Source organism: Falco naumanni, chromosome 5, assembly GCF_017639655.2.
Source record: "Falco naumanni isolate bFalNau1 chromosome 5, bFalNau1.pat, whole genome shotgun sequence".
NCBI classification, from domain to species: Eukaryota; Metazoa; Chordata; class Aves; order Falconiformes; family Falconidae; genus Falco; species Falco naumanni.
This window is the reverse complement of record NC_054058.1, coordinates 23,893,216-23,919,079: the sequence shown is the minus strand read 5'-3', so window position 1 is coordinate 23,919,079 and position 25,864 is coordinate 23,893,216. Positions and strand designations below refer to the sequence as shown.

General features: G+C 39.1%; 1 protein-coding gene across 1 annotated transcript in view; it reads right to left on the bottom strand.

Annotated features, from left to right (window-relative positions):
• Nucleotides 1-6,910: 6,910 nt before the first annotated feature.
• DCP1B (decapping mRNA 1B) overlaps nt 6,911-25,864 on the bottom strand; it is a 46,995-nt gene continuing 28,041 nt past the window's right edge. The window contains exons 6-9 of the mRNA XM_040594361.1: nt 17,948-18,076; nt 16,378-17,217; nt 9,707-9,955; nt 6,911-7,872 (exon numbers count right to left, since the gene is read on the bottom strand). Coding sequence (XP_040450295.1) covers nt 7,792-7,872; nt 9,707-9,955; nt 16,378-17,217; nt 17,948-18,076 — 1,299 coding nt within the window. The 3' untranslated portion in view covers nt 6,911-7,791. The remainder of the gene's footprint in view (nt 7,873-9,706; nt 9,956-16,377; nt 17,218-17,947; nt 18,077-25,864) is intronic.

Below are 25,864 nucleotides of genomic sequence, written 5' to 3'. Positions count from 1 at the left end.
TCTTATGAAGTGCTGCATCTGGGAATCAGAGTAGTTTGGGCTAGACTGAAGGATTTTTCTGTTTGCTGCAAACAAAAATGAAATGATGGAGAGAGGAGCAAAGCCCCAGTGAGGCGTGACTGAGCATCAGTCTCTGCCCTTGCCTTTCGACTTCTTCTGTGACCTCCATAAATCCATTACAGAACCACTCTTCATGTCCATTTTAAATGGAGATAATATTTCCTTCTCTCTCCTTTGCAAGGGTAATTTGTATTAAAAAGCACTTCTAGATACTTTGTCTCTATCTAGCTATTTGTGTAAAAGTACTTTTAAACCAATGTTGAAGACATAGAAAAATATATGTGAGAAATAGGAATCCTTTAAAATCATGTAAGAGTTTTCATCCAAAGATGTTTTAGTGGATTATGAAATAATCCCTTCCAAAGAAAGAGCAGATCACTTTGGGTTAAATATTGACCAGAGTGTTTGTGTCTCTCTGTTCTGTACCTGAAGCTACCCCTCTTCCCCACTATCTATATATTCAGACCTGCCCCCCTCAGCACCAGTGTAATTAAACATGTTGTTAATGGCGTGACAAGAAGAGCCCCTAACTTCTCTCTTTCTATCACCTCCTAAGATGGTATTTTATCTGTGACATTTTCCCTTTTCATGAGTTGGTTTCTTCAAGGTATGTGCAGCAGCACTTGCACTGTTATGCTTTGCAAAGCTGAGTCTGCTTTGGCTGCTGCTGCTGCCTCAGAAATGAGTGCTTGCTGTCTTCACCTTTGGTTGTCTGGCTGGTTCAGTGCACTTGACACCAAAGATCTGGATTTAGCAGCCCCCCACAGTGAAGGATTACCTTAGTGTTTCTTCTGAACTTTAATGCTGTCTAAATTTCTGCTTTTATACAAGGAAGTGAAAGTTTTCCTGAACAAAATCATGTTTCATTTGTGCTTTTCCATCTCCCTGTTTCCTCTTTCAGTTTCCACACTTTGATGTCTGTTCCTACAGGTGACTTGAAAATTCCCAGCTTTCACTTCTGTTTAGAATTATTCACTGACCTTTCAAAGACCTTGCTGGATTTTCTTGAGTATATAGCCAGCGTTTCTTCATATCTCCCAGTCAAAGGAGTTAACCGGAGACTCTTCATCTTCTTTATATTTCTACTCATTCCTTCTATCCTTTCCTTGACAAAGCTTGTGTTGTATAATCCCTGCAGGGTCTTTTCTCAAAGATAACAAAGCTTTTATTTGTTATAGGATTCATCACCTTGATCTTTGGGCCTGCTGATATTGACCAGACATTCCTAGGTTGTGGCACATTTTTGATGGGATGTGATGTGATCCACTTGAAAGCAGCACATGGTGATGGCTTGTGCTTGCTTACATGGCAGACAAGGGCAAACAGCTCCCTGCGAGCAGCTGCCCAGAGGAACTGGAGATGGCAATCATAGGAACTGAGGCAGTGCTAGGGAAGAAGACATAAGCACTAAGTTTTGGCCTTCAGGTATAGAATCAGGGGAAGGGAAAGGTGTATCACAGGAGGGCGAGACAGCAGGGACGAGCAGCTGAACCTGCTGGCAAACGTACTTCTGACAGAGATGGGAGTCACACCTCTAGTGCCAAACTGCAAGCATTAAGTATGGGATCCCTGAACCATGTTATGATACTACAGCCTGATGGCTCCTCTAATTCAAAGTCTCAGTCACAGCTCACTGCATCCATGAGAGGAGCCAGGAGAGGCAGGACTTCCCTGGTAAGAACCTGAGAGGGGAGCCTCAGGCATTAAAATGAAAACCTTAGATGAAGGCAAGATGCTGGCACTTTTACTAAGTGGTAGGTCTGGGGCTACTGCTCTAAGTGGAAAGAAGGCTGCTGTTAGTGAGCCAGGCTGCTAAGCAGCAGTAAAAATGAAGGAAAACAGAGCTTTTGTTCCCAGCCTGAGCAGTCCTGTGCTGGGAGTGCTGCCAAAAGCCTGCACGCTCCTTTCCTCTCTTTCTCTAAACACTGTATTTACAGGCAAGTGCTGCAGAAAGACACACAGGTAGGGAGGTTTCCGAAGTGACATAATAATAATATCTCTCTCCGTTTTAGTACCTTTCAGAAGCAGATTTCAGGTACTGGCTGGAGAAACACAGTACCAGTGGCCGCACCCGCAGCTGCAGGGTGTAACAGAGATTTGCAGCAGCACGGTTCAAGGCAATGCACAGCAGCTGTGCATTCAGCACACGGGCCTATAGAGCAGGGTGGCAGTACTCGGACAAGAAAAACATTAATATTTATCTAGGATCTAATGATGGGATTAGCATCCCTCTATACACATGGTAGCACTGTAGGACTTTGCCATCATTTCCCATAGTTTCCTCATGGCGTGACAGCAGGCTTTCCTCTTTCTGATACTAAGATGTCACCCTTTCTATTTCTTGACTTTAGTTTAGTTACCACATGCCAAAGGGTTTTTCTCTTCTGCCTTTATCGATGACTATATTTATTGGTGGTGTTTGTGCAGACACATTGTTCTGAACTCAGAGCTTGCTTTGCTTCTCGTGGAATTTGTGTCCAAATATAGTAAAAAGGGCTTTTACTTAATATATGCCCCAAACGGTTTAAAAAAATTTATTTTTATTACATGTATGACTAAAGCTGCTGTTCTCAAAAAATGTGTAGTGACTTCCTATTGTGTACACCAGATGTTTATTATTCTAAATTCATTCCTTGGAAGCTTTTATGATGTTGCTCACCTTTTAAAGGAAGAAGCATTGAGATCACTTGCAAGTCATTTTTTTTCCACAACAGCTATGAAGTAAAGGTGTTCATACACTGGACACATTTTCTCCAAAAGGTATTCTTTAAAATTACCTAAAAAAATCTCTTTTTTCTTTCTCCTTTATCTTTTTGCATTTCAGCAGTTTTTTTCAGCTACACATACAAAAGCAATCTGGTTCCTGCATTTCACATTCACTTCCATGCTGGGCAGATTTACATCTAAACAGTCTGTTCAGATTTGATGGTACAATCTTCATTAAATAAATAAATAATTTTTTTTTTTTTTAAAAAAGGGAACATTCACTCAAACATCTGCTGCATTGTGAAGAAAGGTAGGGGCTGTACTGGTTCACTGCAGGATGGGGCGGGGGGGGGTGGGGTGGGGGTGGGAAAAGGTGTTTGCAAAAGCTAACTTTAGCCCAGTCAATCTAATCTGCCAAGCTAAATTAGGTTTGTACTGACACTTGCCCTCAAGAGGATCCTGTCTTTCCACTGGCTCTGCAGACAGCCTGGAGAGATTGGGCTCACGAACAGTAGTTACCCTTTGTGGAGGTATGTGCAAACACTTGCATGGATTTCCACACGGAGCCAAGGTAGGGGCTAACAATGAAGTCACATGGTGGTCTTTGTGGCATCTTCTGAGTCTCGATGCCGGTGAAGAGGCTAGGGCCTCCAGATCACAGTTTCACAGAAGCTGCAAGTCAGTCTGAGGCAGCGCTGCAGCACATCCCCGGCCTCACTTCCCTCTCCCCACATCCCACCCCCTTACCCTCACGGCTGCACACCCCTACCCACACATGGATACAGGTGCCTGGGCTGCTGCCCACTGAACTCATCCAGGTTAAAACCAGCCTTGGCACGGAGGGGGTCTTAACCTGGACTAATGCTGCTGCATTGCATTTTACCATGTAGCCATCTCAATCAAAATAAAAAAAGGAAAAAATAAAGGAAAAAGGAAGGAAAGACTGGTGTGGGAGCAGCTAGGAGTGGGTGGCTGGGATGGGCTGCCTCTTCAGCAGCAGAGCCAGCCTGAAGTGTTTATAAAGCTACAACCTTTGTTTCTTCAGTGTCTTGCAGAACCACGTTTTCCTCCTCCTGTTTGTATATGCCAGGCTCCCTCCCTTCTGTATTTACAACTCGGCTGCACACACATTTACATCTAGAGGCCAGAACAAGCTAGTTAAGAGATATCTGTAGCAATTTGGAAAAGTCCTTAGGATTTAGAGCAGTAAAATTTACTATGGGTTGACTGAGGATTAATTTATTATTATTTAGTGCATTATTAATCTCCAGGACTACAATTTTGCCTTTTCCTAAGTTTCAGGATCCCTCTGGGTAAAGGTGCTGCCTCATAACATTTTCTACATTACAGCCTCAAATGCTTACTGGAAAATGTCTTTTAATTTTGCTTTTTCTTCAGCAAAGATCTCCAAATTTGCTACAATATTAAATCACAGGTTAATATCCTAAAGGGACAATGATATCTTGGATACTCACCCCTTTTATTACTGAAATTTCAAAGCTCCACATGTTCTAAATAGATTGCCAGAGGAGACGAAGCATCTTGCTCCTGGAAAATTTTATTTTGCTGTACAATTTTAATTATCTCCTTTGCAGCTACAACAAGGAGGAGTAAATAGAGGAGCAACAGAGAGCTAATGAATAAAAATCAAATTAAGGATTTCAATTTTCTGTGAGAAGGGCCTGAGGAAAGATTTGGATGCCTTCATTGAATATTATAGATTTACATGATAAACACTGACAGAGATTATGCTTCACTGTTTCACCGACTTTCTTCTCCTTGTCTTCTCACTGTAGTTTAATAGGTGTGGAATTCTCTGAGGAAGTGGACAGTGGTTAGGTGAAACTACACTGAAACCTAGTATCAATTCAAGGCTGAGACTGGGATTAATGCATAAAACACTGCTGCAACTTCTGGAATTCTTGCTAAACCCCAATTTACAAGGTATTTATTCTACTGGCAGAAAAAAAATCCAAACCCTACCCAAAACCAGCAGTATTAAAAAATACACAGACAATTTAAAAAAAGCATTACACATGCATACTGTGGAAGCATCTGAAGTAGAGTTAATATGATTCTTACATACCTTCTGATTTTCTGCTTGCTACTTCTTTTCCTTTTTCAGATTAAAAAAACAGGCCCAAAGAACGGCAGTCCTAACTGCTGTGGCCTTTTCTCTCCAAAGGCCTTGCTAGCTTAAGGGCTCCCTAGTTCTAATAGTGTCATAAAAAAATAAGGCAACCTGAGTGTTCAGAACCACTCTAGTTCAGAGGTGATCTATCAAACCTGAAATAAAACATTCTGATATCATGCACAGATCTGGCTGCATGAAGAAACAGTCGCAGCTGATAAAAAAGTTATTAAACAAAACACAATACCAAAAGGCAGAGATTAAGTTTTCAGTATTACGTGAGGATCCTCCAAGCTTTTCCACGGTACTGGAAGGCTCCGACTATATTTCTGGAAAAACCCTTTTTCTGAGATGGATACTTTAGTTTGCAGTAGAAAGAAGAGAGAAAGGGCTGCAGTATGGTTTTGCACTCCAGTATGACTCCAAGTTCAGTTTCCAGTTCCCAAATGCCTCTGATGAAGCAGATCTGCCATTTGAAATGGAAACCTAGACAAGAAGTTTGGCTTCATTTATCAATGGAATTCTCTCACTACTTTTCCTCTTCTGTTCATTGTCACAAAATTTAGTTTCTTTCTAAGCCTTTCTATTTTACCTCTGTTGTTCTTGGTAAGCATGCAAATCAGCTAAAACAGCACCTCCCTTCTTCACTCCAAAAAGGCAACTTTACGCCTCCTGAACAATCCCAGAAATCCCTTATAGCATAATACAGTGAGATAAATTCAACTCCGTCGGTGTTACTTGATGTAAATGTAACCAGAAGGAAGGGCAGTGAGAAGAAACCCTGAATTAGCTCTATCCTTGTCTGTTTTAAGATAAGCCTCTACTTGTCAAGCATAGTACCAATACGACTGTTATCGTAAGCATCAAGAGTTAAAAGATGTTTTGAAAAAATATGCCTTTAATTCTTGAAAATGATATGTTACTCTGAAAAGCAATAAATAAGGATTTTTTTAAAAATTTCTACTTGCCTTTTTTGTAAATGTTTCCCCCAGTGTAAAATGTATCCCACATGACTAGAAAACCCATCACAAACACAGTTCGAGATGCTCAAGGATTATTTTTACCCACCAATTACAGAAGTTCTACATGTCAAATGAGGTCTTAACTATGTGTCCCCATGATCTTTAAATTGCACTCTCAGATAATCCAGCATCACAGACACCAATTATGTACATATTTAGTTTCACACGAACTCTCCTGTGTAGATTCCAATTTCTTCCACACCAGTTCATTCAGAAATAATACCAATTAACCCAGTAGAATCCCATAAATTATAATGGCTATATAAATTATTGTGGCTACAGGATTAGAATTAGGACTTGCTATCTTTAAAGTCTGCCCTTCCTGGTTCTTTTCACTGAGTCTGGAAGAACTGTAAGCAATTTGGTAACAAAATGGAACTAGAATACAACTTGCTCTCTATGAGCTGTAGGAAAAGTCTAGCAGTTTTGTAGGCACAAGTCTCTATGGGTTATTCACTTGTGTATAAAGAAAGTAGCTCTTAACTTTTTTTTTAATTGATTTAGACACTTTCCCAAGGAATGTGAGCAAATTCCCACCCCCACCCCCCATCACAACATTAGAGAAAGGCCAGATGTATGGGGGTAGGGGCAACTGTTTGCATCATTAAAACTATGGTAATTGAAACCAGCATCCAAATTTACACTGAAGAACCTTCATAGATGAGGCTACTGAGTTGTGCCTACATCACTGCCCACAGTAAAGAAGAGTGTACACTCATTTGTGGATTACAGATTAGATTCTCTGCACCCACAAAAGAAATACTTCCTCAGCAACGACTTTGGGTTTCCTGAACTGTAGTAAACTGGCATTTTAGCAGCAGATGCTAATAAAACTACACATTAAATTTCTTTCAGTCATTTATTCTAATCGATTTAAAACCTCATGTGTCTTCTGCCAAGTATAAAACCATTTTAAAGTCATACAAATACAAGTGACCCAACAATTCTAAATACATAGTCCATGGTACAATAAAATGAAATCAGCACATAGTAGGGATTATTCATTTTATTTTCTTTAGAAATGGATCAATGAAATCACTGTGCTCCAGGAACACACTAAAAAAAATTTAATAGGACTTTTACACCAGGTAGCTTTCCCCTTAACAAAGTTGTACATTGCTTGTAATAATGCAGATTGGATCTGGAATAATAGAAACATGAATCCAATGCCACCCCAGAGCTACACTGAGAGCAAGTACATTCACAAACACCACCCCCTCCCCCCCTGCCCCTTTCCTCAAAACACCTGCAGCGTCCCGCTTCTACAGCTAGCTAAAAAAATTCTTGTTAAAATAGAAAAAGATTTTTCTACAAAAATTTGGGGGAAGTCATGACATTTCGTCTAAACTGCTTTGCAGACAACTAAGCACGATGATGCATCAGTCTTCTCAAGACTTTCCCTTCCCAGATGTCACCCGGATCTTCCCGTTCCTAAACCCGGTCCCACATTGCCACCATGTGGTCAGAGGTGGCCACGTTCACCGGGCCACCTGGGTATGACGTTCCAGAGAAAATCCATGACAAATACCTAGACAATGAATAACCACGCTGCAAGTAAAAAAGGAAACTGAATTCTGAGAAGTGAGTCCTTACGCAGGGAAACCAACGCTAGGTATGGAAAAATATAAGAAAAATAATTTAAGATATTTTGTGATTAAGTCTTCAGTATCATGATGCTCCCCTCCCTAAAGGCACAATCCATTCCCGCTCACTTCTGTCTCAATACAGCATGTACTTGCCAACAAGCAAAATCTATGTGTATGCAAAACGCTTAAGACCATTCATTTCTTTAAACATAAACGTACTTGAAAAATGTGAAACCTTTTTCATGGAGTTCAGGAGGCAATAGAAATTGAATTTTAAAATCATCTTTCACATAGACTTTTTCATAGCTGCCTTTCTCACACTGAAGAGATATGCTTCATAAATAATATTTAAGAAGTTGTCGTCGTTCTGCAAAACAAAACAGATAATTGTTAGTGCATAACAGGCGTTTTGGGTAAAGACATTACAAGGTTTCTTCATTTCATGGACCAGGTGTTTTTCAACCTTACTGTATTTTAAAAAGTGAGCAACAGGAAGGTGATTTCCTTTACCAAATATATGTATTATTTCCAAGCCTTGCTAGTAGTCTTAGAAGAACTGGACATGAATATAAACTTTACTGCAGCAAACACGACTGTATCTCTGTAAGAAGTAATGAGCACACAGAAAACAGATTTCCCAAACTCACAGTGGATTTAATTTGCATCCACTACTCTTGCATGATAGTGTGGTGATGATACAACCCTGTAATTTCTGCTCTTTGCCCTCATTTACCTAGGGATTTCCTTCAGTAGTTTCCTCTATTAGGTCAGTGATAATTCCAAGCACATCTGAAGGAACAGTGAAACACCCTGGGTTTTTATCCTGTACTAAATCCTGCGTAGGCATATCCTTTGCATCTTGTTTAGCTCTTTTAGACTTCATGCTCCTGACTGATGCTGCTCCTTTGGCTCTGATGCTTGTTTAACTTTTTCCTTCTGAGGATCGTTTTGCAAGAATGGGTCAACCCACATTAAGAAAGATGTCCTAAGTAGCTCACATAAACATATGAGTGTAATTAAAATCAAGATACTATTTGAGGAAAATCAGGAGCATCTGAGGTTGTAGTTTTATATAATGGAAAATAACAGGTAAGAAATTGGCAGAAAATAATTTCCGGGTAACTGCCACCAAAAACAGCAGGGTCAAATACACATTTTACAAGTAAGTTTCAGAGGATAAAATTCAATTTTCCTTGACTAGTTTCCTTTTTCATTTCATATATGGATTTGCAACTATCCAGATACTCCAAGTATGTAAAGACAGGATAATGTGGTATTTTATTTTTTAATACCAATCTAAAAATATGGGGTAAAATGAGAAAAGCCTCTGATTTGTTAAAGATTGTATTTTTTTCCGGGTCTATAACTTAAATCACATTTTAGGTAGCTTTAACATTCTAATAATTACTTTTATTTTTACTCCAAAGCCACACATGCACATAGTTTTGGCCTACAAATTGGATCCTTAAACCTCTGCATCTATTCCTTGTGCTTTATAGCCAGGTCTTTAGTTATATAATCTCTCCTCAACTTCTACTGTTCAGATATTCATCACATGGCAAGTTAAGGAAAAAAATATTCATCATCACTCATATCATCCCAGAGCAGTAAACAATCATCTCATACATAATGTTAATGCTTTGTCACATTTAAACCTGAAAAACTGCAGCAAAAGGAATTTTAGCATTTTAACTAGAGAATTACATTGCATACACCAAACTAGTATATTTTTAGGTTATCTAACCCATATTTTAAAGTTGCTCACAGTTATTCTGCAATTTTAATTTCCCGTCTGAATTCCTCTTACTCCTAACATGTGTCTCTGAAATATTTGGCAGCCAGGATAATCACCCATTATTTAGCCTTAGCTAAAAATATAACAGATATCTTTCTGGCTTATAGGCCAACCTTATGAAGCTTTCAGTCATCTTTGTTCTTTTCCATCAAATTCATTATCTTTCCCGAACCCCAGAATCAGATGCATTAATCAAAATGCAGTCAAGCCAGTAGTGTGAGAGGCTATCACATCCCCAGTCTATCCCATAGTGCTCTGTTAACATGCAGCCGTAAGCAGCACAACCTCTAACGTGTATTTTTATTATTCATTTGGCCTCTAGACAGACAGATGCAACTGATTATAGGGTGCTTATATCAAAATGGGAGCCAGGATTTTAGGCAAAGTAGAATTCTTAGTGCTTTACCTGGATCAGGTGCAGAAGTGTTTCCTGCAGCTGCATCTTTGTCATTGAGCTGCTGTTGACCGCAGATGGCTCAGGGGTTTGCAATGGCAGAAGAAGGCTAGCTGAGCTAGCAGCAGGTTCTTGGCTTGCTCCTGCTAACCGCCCACTTTCATTTGCTTTTGGTGGAGCCGGTGTAGACTGAGTGAACACCATTGGGGACATCAACAAGGTAGGAGTCACAGTGGCAGGAATGCGTTGAGGTGAGATTACCTGTTCATATAAAAATGAAGTCATCAATTAAACCTATCTACTTAAATCTATGGGAATAAAAATGATGAAGGCTGCAGAAAAATTGATTGGCAACATGTACAGAGACTGCTGGAAATTCATACAGTTATGTGAAACTCCAGCTCAGGACCACCTACATAATCCAGATAAAAAGGTCTTCCACCCAAACTGAGATTGCAGCAACGGATTCAAGTCTGATTAAGTCAGATAGGCAAATGATCTTAGGACAAGAGCATTTTATTACAGAAATCAGACTACAATTACGTATCAGCAGTCTTAAAGAATGCAGCTATTAAGTCTTCTACATGGGGACAGTAAGTCATTAAGTCTAATCTTTGAGAATATACTTACGTGCAAATATCACTATTAAAGACAATCTTTATACCTAACACTAGAAAGTATTTTCCAATTATAACTTCCAAATTACTTTATAAATATATATGTGTATATATTTTTTACTTCTCATTTTCCTTAAGGAGAGGGGAAGGAAAAGATCTGAACAGCCACAGTGTGCTGGTGGCACCGTCAGCAACAGAACTGACTCCTAACCAACACGCAGCTGACAAAATCAAAAAGGCCCTCAAAGAGAAGGAAAACCTTGATGCTGCAGTAGTTCTGCAAGTTCTCTCAGTATCATATCCATGCCAACCTGCAAAGATGTGCCAAAAGAACTTTTACTTTTAAATTTCACAATGCATCTTAGAACTGCAAAACATGAAGGACTAGCAAATACCATCAGAAATAATATACAACATAATAGAAAGTTTATTCACTCAGTTTGCTGATATTAGAGCTCTGTCCAGGTAATTCTATTGATAAATCTTAATCCTTAATCAGCCATCTCCTCGCTATTCAAGTATCTGATTTTTTTTTTCAAACAACAGAACATACAAAGGAATTGTTATGAGTCACCAAAGCTCCTCTCGTTTGGACTGGAGCATGATTTATTGCTGCTGTATGAAGGTGAAAGGCTACTAAATCCCATCACTCTGTGTTCTGGGTTACATTTCAGTTTTGAAGAAAAAAATAAATTAAGAATAAACCTCTAAGGTTTATCTCCTAGGTATGCAAACTGAAGTAGTTTAATGTTGAAGAACATTCATATTTTTTGTAGCTTGTCTCACTCCCAGTTATGATCGTTCTACCCAAGACATTTCTGAACAATGTTAGTTAGACTGCAATACAAAGAGAAAAAGAAAGAAACAAAGAGGACTGAGATCTCATGCTGTTTTATACAAAATTTAAGGAAGCAGAAAGACCAGGGGTCAGGAAAGACTCATGGATATTAGAAAGTATGCAATGTGCACCTAATGCAAAAACCTCCCAGTTCACTTTTTAGGTAAATATTGTTTCTCATATATAGAGTACTACTTAAAAACCAAACTCTTGACCCACAGCTTTTTCCCTGCCCCATGGCATGTAATCATAACAGCAATCATCAGGTCTGTGTTCAAAGCTCATGAATGAGTTAAGGTATTCCTAACTCATTGCAGGTTTGCTTCAAACAGTAAGGTAGTGCATATGTTTGTGCACCTATGCTTGAAAAAACAATGTTCATTTTAGAAGAAAACCAATGTAAGTCCAAAGTGACATCCCTCTGTGGAACGAGACCTTCAGACTATGCACAGATGTTCTCCTGTTAGTGAGAAGGTTGTTTTCCTGTCTGTGGAAGACTGACCAGCTCCACACACTTAGTACAATGCTTCTGCTCTATTCATCCATGCAGATGAAGTAACTCCTTCTCTACTTCAAGGAAAACTGGCAGGGTTAGCTTAAACGAGATGATTCTTCCTAATGTGATTTAAAAAATGCATATACAAACTGCTCTCCAAGAGCTGGAACCTCCAGCAAAGGAATGGTGGTGAGCAGCTGGAAGAGATAAACGGTCTCACTAATGTAGCTGAATCTATGACAGACTAGGTCAAAGACCTAGATGACACGTCCTTCAAAATCAAAAGACATTTCTCTCTAGAGTCCAAGGAAAATAAACAAAACCTGAGACAAACTGTGCTCCTAATAATATACAGTTACTACTGTCAATAGACATGTTGTGGTTTAAAAGACATACAAAAAAATTACTTGTTTTCTCTGGACAGACACAGCTTTTTGGTAGGACTTGCCAAGCATATGGGAACTATATGGAACAAGCAATATTGCCATCTACTGGTGACACAGCTAATATATACAGGTTACTGCAAAATGAATGTGTCAGAAGAAGAGTAGAAAATATATGTATCATTTTTTTCAGTGCATAGCATTTGTTTCTGTAGGCAAAAATGAAAATGTATTTTTTGCTAACAGCTCATGCTCAAAGCTTCTGCCATTTAACAAACTTTTACATAAACAACATTTTTTTAAAAAAAACATACAGGCAGATTTCATTTTAGATTTAGCTCGATCACCTTCAGTCACTGGGAGAACTAACACTCACCAGAAAATGGGATGCTGATCTTGGCATTACTAGTGCAATTCCTATAACACCATGCTTTTGCTGAAAGCACTAAAAATGCTCTGCAGGGACATTAATAGCCTTTGGGGAAATCTTTTAGCTTTGAGTAATTTCTCAGCAGACATAACAAGCCCTTCCAAAATTCTGTTAATCAACTTCTTTTCCACAGAATCTAATCTGAGTTGCTTGTTCATCCAGCCTGTACTGAACTACCTTCAGCTTTATCAGGTCAACACTTAAATATCTGAGTCACTAATAACAGAGTAGGAGTCTACCGTCAGTGGTGCAGCAATGAAGAAAGAACACAAGGAAAAATGTGCAAAATAATTGTTGCAGCATATAGTATTCCTTCTCTGCAGCACAAATGCTCACCAAGATATCTGTTTGATATTCTGCGTGGCTGCTGGCAGCTAAAGAACGCGATAGCTGGCAAATTCACATAACACCATGAACTAAGGAATGCACTGGATCTTCTGTAATGCAAACTGGCAGCCATTCTTGCTTCCTACGCATGCAGAATCCCACATGCATCAAGTGCTCCTCTGGAACATCAGCACCCGGTGAGTGCTGTGGGCCTCTGTTTTTCATGGCATTACTCAAAACTGAGCACATTTAAACTAAGAATTGTTCAGGAACTTTAAAGACAGTTATATTAAAATAAAGCTGGCTACAATGCTAACATTACTTTATCTTTCAAGTTTAATTCAGCACTTTTAAATGTTGTTTAACTACAGAATCTTAAATTACTTTTCAAAACAAATTTAATGTATCTATCTGCATTCCTCTTGTGCATTTTTACAATCTCATGCAGAAACTGCAGTCAGGACAATTGAGAGGTAATGGTGTGATGCTCATATTAGGTACCATGCACATATGCAGAAGACATAACACTATGTACAAAATACGTTATTGATGGAAAATGCTCCAAGAAATGAGAAAAATGGGAGGCAAGATACATGGCCTTCCAAAGAAAAGATAAATTTGTGTCAAGGTTATTGTAAGCACTTTTAAAACCATAATTCTGATTAGCATAAACACTTAAGCATGCATGTATCTATAATCAGGGTAAGTCATGCCTAATACTAAGCATATGCTTAAAAGCCCACTGCAGATTAATGCTTTTTTATTGCACCTTAAGCACACGTTACTCACTGTCTGCATAAGGAATACTTCACAGAATAGGGCTGGCACCAGACCAGACCGAATGCTTCCGAGTATTATTCTTCAGCTTTTGCTTTTTTGATCCTCTCCCCCCCCCCCCCTTTTTTTTTTGTAACTGGTCTCTTCCTTTCCATGTGGGAGATCACAGTTCTTTTACACCATATGGAGATGCAGCAGAAGCCAATTTAAACTTGGACTTGTAATGTGTCAATTGTGGAAAAGATTGTTGCTTTCATTTTCTTAGTGCTGCTGATGGATTTAGGGTGTTCCTTTAATATGATCTTTTCAACAACGGACACTGTCCAGATACCTCTCTACTCCTGTCAGACTTTTTAGAATTTTCTTTCTCTCTATGTTGAATTGAAGATGCAGTATCAAAAGGTAAATAATTATAAGAACAAACCTTTTGCTGCATATGTCAGAATCTGCTTTGATCAATTTTGCATGAGCATGTGCAAATATATTAGTGCCAATGCAATTTCACTCGAATGTCTGTCTGCAGGCACCGCAGATCTTAAAGCCTCTGGTCTACAGCAAGGATGGTATTATAAAAAGATTGACATCAGAAGTTGTTTCAAATTTTTATTTTCCCTCCCCCCCCACCCCCCCACCAAAGTAGGCATATTTCATGTGGCTAATTCATGGCATTCTACAGGAATACAGGCTTGATTATACATTTTCTGCCTCTCCCCCCCCCCCGCCTTTTTTTTTTTCTTTTTTGGCAATCTGCTGCATGTGAAAAGAGGCCATTCCTTACAGACTGCAGAGCTTTAGGTCTCCTAAACAACAATTAGTCATACTTTTGTTATAATTGTTAGTCTATGTATTAAACCTCATAAGCAATACTAAATGTATCAGAAGAACTGCATCTAATACTGTTTTGATAGCAGCTGTGGCTGTGTCAGTCCCTGAAGCCGCTCCCAGGCAGTCTCAATCTACCTGGTCTGCTCATGGCCATGCAAAGTGAGACTCAGAGTCTCCTGCTTTTTTTTTTTTTTTTTCTTTTAAAGCAAACTTGCAGCAATAATCACAGTGAATGCAGCGAATGAGACTTATTACAGTGAAGATTCTTCTCTTCTCACCAGCTATTGTTCTGTTTGTACTCAAGCAGTAAAATTACTGAAATTGCATTATGTCAGACCTCAGTAATTCCCATTCCATATTGCAACTAATGCTGGCATAATTTTTTTCAGATAAACTCAGATACTAAGTCATTAGCCATATCAGCATCTATATGTATTTTTAATCTGAAAATATATCAGCATACTTGCCATTTTTTATTTACGGATGCTGACTTAACAATGTATAGCCTGGCCCCTGTCTCGTTTCACTTCTACCTTCAAAGTAGGAATGTTTTATGCCTCCACACTATCGGTACATGTACCAGTGAATCAGATAATTCCTTTCATTTATAACAGGCGAGTTCCATTCCCAGTGAAAACAGAAGTAAATTTTGTGACTCTGGATCCTCTTTTTATTCATTAGCACTCCACTGGAAAGTCAGAGCACCATCTGTAAGCAACTGATCCTGAATAATTTCAGTGACTAATCCCCCAAAAACTTTCACACACATTCAAAGTCATGCTGCTTTAATTAAAAGAGTAAAAATAATGATGGTTATTTGCTATATCAAATTAATCTTCTTGTGACCTCTCTCATGGAATTAGAAATCTTGACCTGTCACAGTTTTAGTCACAGATGTGGCCCTTAGTTGTTAAATGACTGTTTTGGCCTCTTCACATGTAGGATAACTTTTTAGAATAAGGAGGATTCTTGGAGCATACTGAAGTATTCTGTAGTCTTTCATTCAGGTTTTTAAGAAGTTGCAAAAGAAAAGCAGCTTTTGAACTTTACAATAAAAAGCTAATGCTTTTTCATTTGGATAAATAACTTCTAGACTCCAGTACAAGGTCAGACTCCCATACAACGCAAGTCTTGTGGACAGTCTGTCCATAATAAAGGATGTTAAAAGGGGCTTAGATGCATCCCAAACAAGACATTTAAAGACATTCAGATGTAGAAGATCCTACAGAAAATAAAGTTGTGAACAAAGACACTAGTTGTCCAGGATGGGGCATTTTGTAATTACATGTGAAGCTTTTCCAAAGAACAGAAAACAGCAGCCACCAGAGACCCAGTCTCTGGTCTCTTGACATCTCCTGAATTTTATAAGGTACAGTCTGACTTTTAGGGTTATCATCATCAGAATTAAGGGGTTTGGGGTTTTTTGGCACAAGTCCTTTTTTCAGAATAATACATAGCAAATAAAAAAATAGCTAACAAATAGCTAGAAGTAGTAGCTATGGTACAAGATAGTTAATTCACTGATACACAAATACTTTAAAAACCTGCTGTTTGAAAATAAGTGACCTTTTAAGAACCTTCAACAACTGGCATACAAAGGGATGCATACCTGCACAAAGAAAGCTACAACTAGTTTTGTGAGAAAAATTATTAAACCCAACATATTACACTCTGTAACCAGCAATTATACCCAACAACCTGAGACCAAGCAACTGAAAACTACATGACTTTTCACCAAGACTGCAGTATTTGTGGTCATTACTGATGTGCAAGTGATACAGTCTTCAGTATTTACAGTATCACAGCTTGGTAAATTAGAACTTACTTGATGTTGTTAAATCACCACCTGCAGAATGAATGATGTGCAACATGTAGTAAGAGAGTAACAAGAATATACTGGACAACATTAAACACAGTAACCTTACAAAACACCAAGTTCAAAAGATTGCTATATTTTTATTTATTTTAAATGTTGAGGTTTCCCATTTACCTGAAAGAGAGCGCTCTGTTTTTCTGTACCTGGTGCCTTTTCTATCCAGGAATCCAGTGGTTTCAGCGGACTGGTATTCTGAGTAACAACCGGAAACTTAGCTGCCAAGGTTGGTCTGCTGGATACATGTAACTGTTGTTCTTGTTGCACTATGTGGAGTTTTTTCAGTAACTCTTGAGGTGAAATCACCCCAGAATTGGCTGCTTGATTGCCCGAGAGAGAAAGTGGCTGTCTAGGAAGTTTGGATTGTTCTTTACCAAGTGTCTGAGAGTCTAAAGTCTGGCTTGGTAGGGAACCATTGAAATATACCAAAGGTGGCTGGCTCATATTATTTACTGTTGCTGCTGGTGCTCCAACAGCAGCAGGAGTCCTGCTGAACACTGAAGCTGTCGAGTTCACAGATCCTGTTGCGCTGGGGTCCATTTTAGTCACTGACCCTGACTGACTCTGTAACTTCTGTAATAAGCTCTGAGCGCCAGCAGTATCCTGAACTACATGAGATGTTGCAATACCATGAGAAGTCACAGGTTGGAAGAGTCCAGTGAAAGTCTCACCCACAGGGTGGATATTGCCATTTTCACAGAGTCGGTTCTCAGGAAACTCAGCAAGTGGATGAAGGTCTGTCCCACGCACCATAAGCTTCTGAATGGCGGGGCAAAGTTGTTTCTCGGCAGAGGGTGAATGCCTGCTGGGTTCTTCATAGGATAGGGAACGTACCACACCCTGCCTAACAGGAAGATTCTCTTGATGCGGCTTATTAAGTGGTTCTGAGACATCCGGCTTTTCTTGTTTTCCAAACAGTGCTGTCAAAGACAAGTGCTGTGGTTCAGGATCCACGTTCTGTGAGGAGACAAAAGAAAAAAGTAAACGTAGCTTCCTCACGCATAAGTTACATTCAGTGGCGACAATATTAAGCCAGCAGTATCCAAAGAAAAGCTGAGAAAACTGCTATGCTCTTTTCTCCCAAGAGGATTTTTAATAGTTTTGTCACATAGGAAGGGCAAGAAGACAGTTCTCAAGCTGCTAATGTGGGAACAGTGAATCTGAGATAGCCATGGCTTCACTTTAAATACCAAGAAAAAGCATCCTCCCTTTCAGTCATCAGTACAATGTTAGTAAGAGAAATCTCCCCACATATGAAGTAGGGCCACTTATTGTGCATCTCCCTGTCACAGCTGAATTCAGCTTTTAGGATTTTGCAGTGTGATTTAGCTTGAAAATATATCAAGAGACATTTCTTTATTTAGATTAACTCAATTCACCTTAAAAAAGGGACACAAAATCTGTGGTGCAGTAATTGACTAGACCAGCTTGCAACCAAAGCAACATCTGAAATTTGAGAGAGAAGTATTTCCTTGTTGCATCAGGATAGTAGGCCTGTAATTTAAATGCTCCCACATCATATGGTGGGGGTTGTGGAGCTTTTTATACAACAGATTAGTTTTGCATTTAAAATCATTCCTTACAGTGGTTCCACCACCAATTCTTGCACTGACCTTCCGACTCAAATATTCCTACACAGTTACTCACTCACAGCAGCACTAGTCAGAAAACACACAAAACATTTTACCTTGCTTTGCTGAGATACTCGTTGATGCTGATTTTCACTAGGCTTCACTGGAATTGGTTTGATTAGGTTGGGGTTGTTATAGATTGCTGAGGAGCTGGTTATTTGTTTTGGCTCTGAGCAGGTCTTGCACTGCAACAGAAAATAAATATTTTTTAGTAAGTGTAACAGTATCTTTTCCCTTAGTTCTCCACTATAGTAAAATACAGGCATAGCCAGGTATTCAACAACCAAAAATACTACCTCGAGCACTGATTATGAAATACTATGCTACTGTCAGAACTGTAACAACTGCAACGTAATTTTCTAAAACGACAAAGCACATGCCCACTTGATTTCAAGATTTCCCAAGTATGAGGCTTCCCTCTAATTTAAATCCCAGTTTTCTATCTTCTGCTTTTCCCACACTTAAAAAACCATAAAATCATTTTTTAAAAGCACCTTATAAACCAAGCAACAGACGTGCTTTTCCTGCATCAGTAGGCAGCTAGAAGTAGTTTAGATACATGAAGGATTAATGTGCCCATAAAGAACATTTTAAATGCTTTTTGTTAAAAATTGCAATTATAACTCACTCTCTTACATAAATATTCCACATTGTAGGAATGTGGAGGATGCATATACCCGCACAGAAAAATAATTAAAGATTTAATCAATTTGTAGAATCAGTATGTTTTCTTATTAAATATGACAGGATTAATAACAGTATTTATAAATAAAATGGGCAGAGACAGATGACTAGAAGTGATCAGGGACATGAAATGACTGATATATGAAGAGAGAAGGGCATGACTTAATTCAGAAAAAACACAGAAAATGCAGCACAAAAGAGAAATAATGAATGGAATACGAAAATGTGAATAAGATGGTCTTATTTACATTGTACAAAACCCAAGAATACAGTTAATGAAACTAAAAAAGTATTGGGTATACAAGGAATACAAAGGAAACAGTATATTGGAAGTCATTGTTGCTCGATACAATTGAAACCAAGAAACTGGGAAGAACTTTTAAAGAATTATCTAACAAAAAGTTAATCCTATCTAACAAGAATATTCATAGTTAATTACCTGAATTTGATGGGCTCTATGTTTTATGCTGCAGGACTAATGGCTGGGTAGGGAATGATCAGTTTTGTTTCTCATTCTTTCCTCCAAAGAGCCCAGTCTCGTGCAATACGGGGGACAGAACTCTGGACCGAACAGACTGCCATATGGACACACAGCAAGAGCCAACTGCTGTGCAATTATGACAATGTCTGTGTCCTTTCCAGAACCTTCTGAGATAAACTCCTTAGGATGAAAATGTGTTAGGTGAGAAAATAACCCCCACTCTCAAATATACAAAACTGATCATTTAATCAATTTCTGGCACCCACCACAACAGTGAACAAAGACACATTGGTTCCAGGGCTGATCAGTAAAACACAACTTGAATTCTCAAAGGGATTCAAGGGACTCTAGGAGGTACTCAGTGCCTTCTTTGCAACACTGGTCCTCATGAATCCCAGGCCCTTGAGGCTGGTGGGACAGTCTGGAGTGATGAAGACTTACCCTTGGTAGGGGAGGATCAAGTTAGGTAGCATGTAAGCAAAGTGGATGTACAAATCCATGGGACCAGACTGGATGCACTCATAAGAGCAGAGAGAGTTGCTTCTGTCACTGTGAAACCACTATTTTTAAAGGTAATGGCAACTGCGGGAGGTTCCCAAGGACTGGAAGAAAACAAATGTCAGTACCAGTACCACCTTCAAGAAGGGCAAGAAGGAGGATTTAGGGAACTTCAGGCCTGTTTGCCTCAACTTGACAACTGGGAGAGTGATGAAACAAATGGCTTTCTAATAGACACCATTTCTAGACATATTAAGGATATGAAAGTGATTGGGAGTAGCCAGCATGAATTTATAACAGGGAGACCTTGCTTGCTCAACCCCGTAGCTTTTTACAGTTAGATGACTGGCTCAGTGTATGATGGAAAAGCAGTGGATATTGTTTACCTTGACTTTTGCAGAGCTTTTGACACTGCCTCCCATAACACTGTCAAAGACAAACCGATGAAATGCAGACTAGGTAAGTGGACAGTGAGGTGGACAGAAAACCGTCTGATCTGCTGGACTCAGTATATTGTTGGCGTGAAGTCCAACCGGAAGCCAGTCACTAGTGGTGTACCCCTGGGCTTGACATTGAGGTCAATACTGTTTAACATCTTCATTAATGACCTGAATGATGGGACAGAGCAGGCTTGCAGACAATATAAAACAAGAATGTGTAGTTAATAGACTAGATGGTTCTGCTGCCGCAGAGACCCTGACAGGCTGGAGAAACCAGCTGACAGGAACATGAAGTTCAGCGAAGGGAAACTGAGGAAGAATAACCCCTTGCAGTACAGGCCGACCAACTGCTGCTGACCAACTGAAGAACAGCTTTGCAGAAACAGACCTGGGTGGACAAGAAGCTGAATATGAATCAGCAACATGCCCCTGTGGCAAAAGAAGACTAACAGCATCCTGGGTTACATTGCCTGGCAGAGCATTGCCAGCTGATCAAGGGAGGTGATCCTTCACTTCTACTGAGCGCTGGTGAGACCACTGGTTAGACACTTCTACTGAGCACTGCAGTGCTAGGTCCAGTTCTGGGCAACTGTCATGGCTTAACCCCAGCTGGCAACTAAGCACCACAGAGCTGCCACTCGCTCCCCATGCATCAGGATGGGGGAAAGAATCAGAAAAGTGAGAAAAGTCATGGGTTGAGATAAAGGTAGTTCAATAAGTAAAGCAAACCCCACCCACCCACCCCCCCCAAGCAAAGCAAAATGAGGAATTCATTCATCACTTCCCATGGGCAGGCAGCTGTTTGGCCATCGCCAGGAAAGCAGGGATCCATCACGTGTAATGGTTACTTGGGAAGACAAATGCAGTAACTCTGAATGTGTCCCCCTTCCTTCTTCTTTATATATGCTTTATATACTGAGCATGACATTCTATGGTATGGAATGTCCCTTGGGCTAGTTCAGGTTAGCTGTCCTGGCTGTGTCCCCTCCCAGTTTCTTGTGCCCCTCCAGTTTTTTTGCTGGCAGGGCCTGAGAAACTGAAACCTCCTTGACTTAATGTTAACATTACTTAGCAACAACTGAAAACATCAGTATGTTATCAACATTGTTCTCATACTAAATCCAAAACACAGCACTGTACCAGCTACTAAAAAGAAAATTAACCCTAACTCAGCCAAAACCAGGACAGCTTCCCAGCACAAGAAAGATGCAAACACACATGAGTGATTTCATTGGGAGTCTATGAAGCTGATTTAAGCACCTGTCAAGCAAGGAGAGGCTTAAGTCTCCAGAAGAGAAGGCTCAGGGTATAATATCAACATGTATAAATACCCGATAGGAAGAAGTAAACAAGACTGAGCCAGACTCTTCTCAGTGGTGTCCAGTGAAGACAAGGCAAAAGGCAAAAAACAGAATATACAACATCTTGCTTAAAATTAAGAAAAAAACTTTTTTACTTTAAGGATGTTTGAATGCTGGAACTGGTAGCCCAGAGAGTTGTGGAGTCTCCATCCATGGAGATATTTAAAATCTGACTTAACATGGGACCTGAGCAACCCACTTTAGCTGATACTGCTGTAAACAGGGAGGCTGGACTAGATTATCTCCAGAGGTCTCGAAGATTTTGTGAGTCTCTGCTGAAAAAACATCTTGTGGGTGTTCGGACAGTCAAGGACTCCTGCAATGAATTTCTGAAGACATGATCCTGCTAAGTACAAGTGCAGTTCCCCTCATGTACCTGGCTTTCTTCTATTGTATGACAATTTTTGTTTCAAATGTGCTCTTAGAAATAACTTTAAAGTATGCACAGACAATCATGCCATAAAGTGGTTAGCTATTCAGTTTGAAGAACTTTGCCTCTTCTTTCCTGCTATACCCCTACTGCATAATGTGAGAAACTTCCTCAAGCACTAGACTGGAAAAAAACATGAAGAACAAAGTACTGACTTTGCCAGTAATGCAGAGCTTCACAGCAAAACTGAATTTCAGTTAAATATAAAACCATGTAGCAAGTGCCTCATGGCTAATCTGAGTGGGCTGCATTCAAGATGTAAATATATTTAAACTGTATTTAAACTCAGCTACACTTTTTGCCCTCTTGGGGCAAAGGGGGAAAAATAAAAATCAAAGAAATAATTTTACTAAAATGTGGTATCTCGTTCATCCAGAGCCTTGCTACCCATCTCACAGCACAGTGCAAGGCTGATGACTAAAGATGTCCTAAAATTCAGATAAAGAACTAATTCCACAGACTATTCACCGTAAGCACAACAGTTTTCTTTTAAAGCTAGTTTAAAATCCCTTTTCTGTGATTCAAAGTCTGATTAATGGAAGCACTCAACAGAAACTGAAGTTTCAGTTTTGCCAAGCAATTATTATTTAAAATAGTTATGAATGGAATGCTATAAAAAATCGTAACAGAAAGAAGTAATACTAGGCAACCCACAACACTAAAATATCTATTAAAGCTTTTACACTACGGAAAAGTTCCCTTTGCATTTATTAACTCAGAGTTAAATTTATCAATGCACTGCTCAAAAAATTGTTTTCTTAGGTTCTTCCAAGCTTACACATTGTTTAACGTTGAATTTGAATAACACACTTTTTTGTTGTTTTCTACAAGCTTTATTTTCTCATAATTTCCAGGCAGTTCATATGGATTCTCAACAATGTCCTAGTATGGAGCCTTCTGCAACTTCATCAATTTTAAGCTTTAAATACACCAGGGCAAATGACAGAATTATTCTTAATCACTTTGTCACTGAGTTTCTGACTGGTGACTTATGTTGTCCCTCATTCACTTAAGGACGGCTAAGCATCTAACCTAATTAATTACCAGATTATTTTTTTTCCATAGTCCAAGTAAGTGCTTCCTGTAGCCCCTATCTGATCTATACTAAAACAAATAAAGATAATTTTCTTTTTTAGATTGGACAGATCCTACATGATACTACACGTACCAAAACCACACCATTATGTGTGAAATTAAATGGCTTTTTTCTCCCGAACTGTTTTCTTTCTAATGATGCTGACTTTTCTTCAATATACCTCTTTCTTGTTGCTATTTTTCAGCATAGCTTTTTTTGGCCAAAAAACATATAAGCCTATATTTAAACTTTTTTCTTTAACATGATGGATAGCATGCTCTTTGCATATTTCACAGTTAAGTCCTGCAGAATTTGAATAATACCATTATTTCCCCAGGGTATTTTTATAGGCTGAACTCGTCAGAAACCATGAGTACCTTAGATGCCACTGTCATACTCTGCATGATCACAGAACTAAGCTTATAAAAATGAGGTGAGAAGCAGTACAGTCTAATGGAGTTATCACTACATGAGTGTTTTTCAGACCAAACTCCTCAGCAAAATGAGCAGCAGCATACACAAAGGCCTATTAGAGAATGCCATTGACCTGTCTCGGTATCATCCCCATGATTTGATAACATAGCTAGTAGGCTGGTATCAAATACAAAGAAGAATGTTGAAGAGTAAAAAATCTTGTGATGATTTCAAAGGGATCTGTAACTACTGGAGCTCAGAATATAAGGTCATTTTGGCAGATGGGTAGCATGGCCTTGCTGATGAGTAAGTTAGCAGCACCAGAATGACATTTTAAGCAATTGTCAGGTGGACAGGTAAAGAAGATATCAGATGCCATCATCAAGAAACAGCATCAAGCAACATGAAAGAAATGTCACCATGCTCTTGAGTGATAGAACCAGAAGAATAGTCATCAGCTAAAACACTTGACGATTACTACATCTTGCTTCACAGGTCTGTCCTTTAGTCATGTGTCTTGTTCAAAGCAATGCTCCTACAAAAGATTAGTAAGAAATCAAAAGGTTCTAAGATCAAGTCAAAGAAAGGCTAAGCAACACTGGAAAAAAAATAGACATAAGTGATCAATGTCAATCAAAAGGAACAAGATCATCACTGAGGATGTTTTAGGCAAGTCTGGTATAGTCAGAGACAACTGAGGCAAACAACTGCTCTGTGTTGTCAGATTTCACAGTCTACCTGTACAATACAAAGCTTAAGCTGAACTCGACATCGTCAAAGGAAACACAATGACAAGCACAAATAACAAATGGACAAGCACAGTACCTCAGTATTGCGGTTCTCCTGAAGCAAATACCATGTCACATCCCAATTTCATGTTCTGTAGCAAAAACCTGACTTTGAAACATGTGAGCTGCAGAGACCTGCCAAGTTCAAGGAGATGCTAGAAGGAAAGAAGGGTCATCCAAGACCTGATAGAACTTAGAAGGGCTTTGCAGATAGATGTCTATATTGAAAGTGATGAAAAGGACTTTGAAGTTGTCAGAGCTCGAGTGCAAAGCTAAAAGCCCTGGAAACTGGGAATTTCTACCTAGCCTATGTAAAGCAGCCACAAGATGACATTAATGAACCATCACATGAAGGCGTACAAGGTGCTCAGCAGAAGAAAGGAACTAAGGAGGATGAGAACTGTCTCAAAGAAGAGCAGCACCAGCAAGGATTTCCAGTCAGAGCCCTGCTTAAGTGAGACACACAGAACCAATTCAGACTTTTTAAGAACAGTAGTGTACGCTCTGCATCATCCAGGCTGAGTATGGCACAATGCCCTCAGGGAAGCTAGGCCTTCTGGATCCTACTATCAAGTCTTTCACACAGCTAAATGAAAAGCACCTGAAAACTTAGAAACTATATTCCTGTTTGGGCAGAACAGTGCCATTGGAACAGTTTGCTGAAAGGCAGTGAAGAAGTAGTCAAAGTACAGAAACAGAAGTCCAGAGACCATTCTTGCTTACTGACAGAAATGATGTTCTTATCAAATGGTTGTGTGTCCTTAGTAATGAAGAAGGAAGCTTCAGTTATTCTGGGCACATCAACCAGCCAAAGGACATCCACCTAATCTGAACTTTAATAGATCAAAGATGGTGTGGTAAATGGGTAGATGTTGTAGAACTGTGCAGCACAGACCTAAATCCAGAGCTTGTCTTTAGTATAAGACATGGACAATGGCTGAAGAGAAACATGTTTTATCATGCTTTGTTCTGTACCCTAGCAGCTCTTCAACTGTTTATCTCCTTAGCTATCATTATGAAGCCAGCTAATACCACCTCTTCTTACCAGAAATCAAGAAAAGGCAAGTGCGTACGTAGTACATTTTCCAAAAAATACTTTAATGTTTTAGCAACTCAAAGCTCCATTAAAAAAAAAAGGGGGTGGAGGGGTGGGCCTTTGTATTTTATTTTACATGTAACCTCTCAAAGTGTAAACTAATTAGGGAATAAGATATACCCTTACAAGTTAGTTACACTCTAAAAAATAAATCTCATCATAGGACTTAAAAAAATTGACCAAAATTTACTCAGATGCTTTGAAAATTGATGTTCTTATCCTACAGCTCCAAATACTTTAAACTCCAAACACTCCTTTTTCTCCAAAACCACACAGAATTCAAAAAGGAGAACACCATATTTCATAACTGATTTCAGATGCTGACATCAGCATTATAAGTTGTATGACATACTCTAGCAAGAAAGTAGATATCATAAAGCAGGCAAAAAGCATGACCGCTCTGAAACATTGACATTAACATACAAAAAAAAAAAAAAGGTCATTGCCTTTATTTATCACACCCTTCTTAATTTTATACTTCTAATGAAACAAGAAAAAGCTTTTACAGTTCTTAAGAGGTCAGATACTCCTAGCACTCATCTCCCAAATGAAGAGGAATTTTGCATGTTACTTCCTTAGTGATCCCTTAAATGCAGAAAGATTAAAGATTAAGTAAGAAGAAAATTTGCAAAAGATCTTAATTGCAGGGGGAAAATTAAAAAAAACAACAACCTATTATTTAAACAACAGATCTAGAATTTCCTCT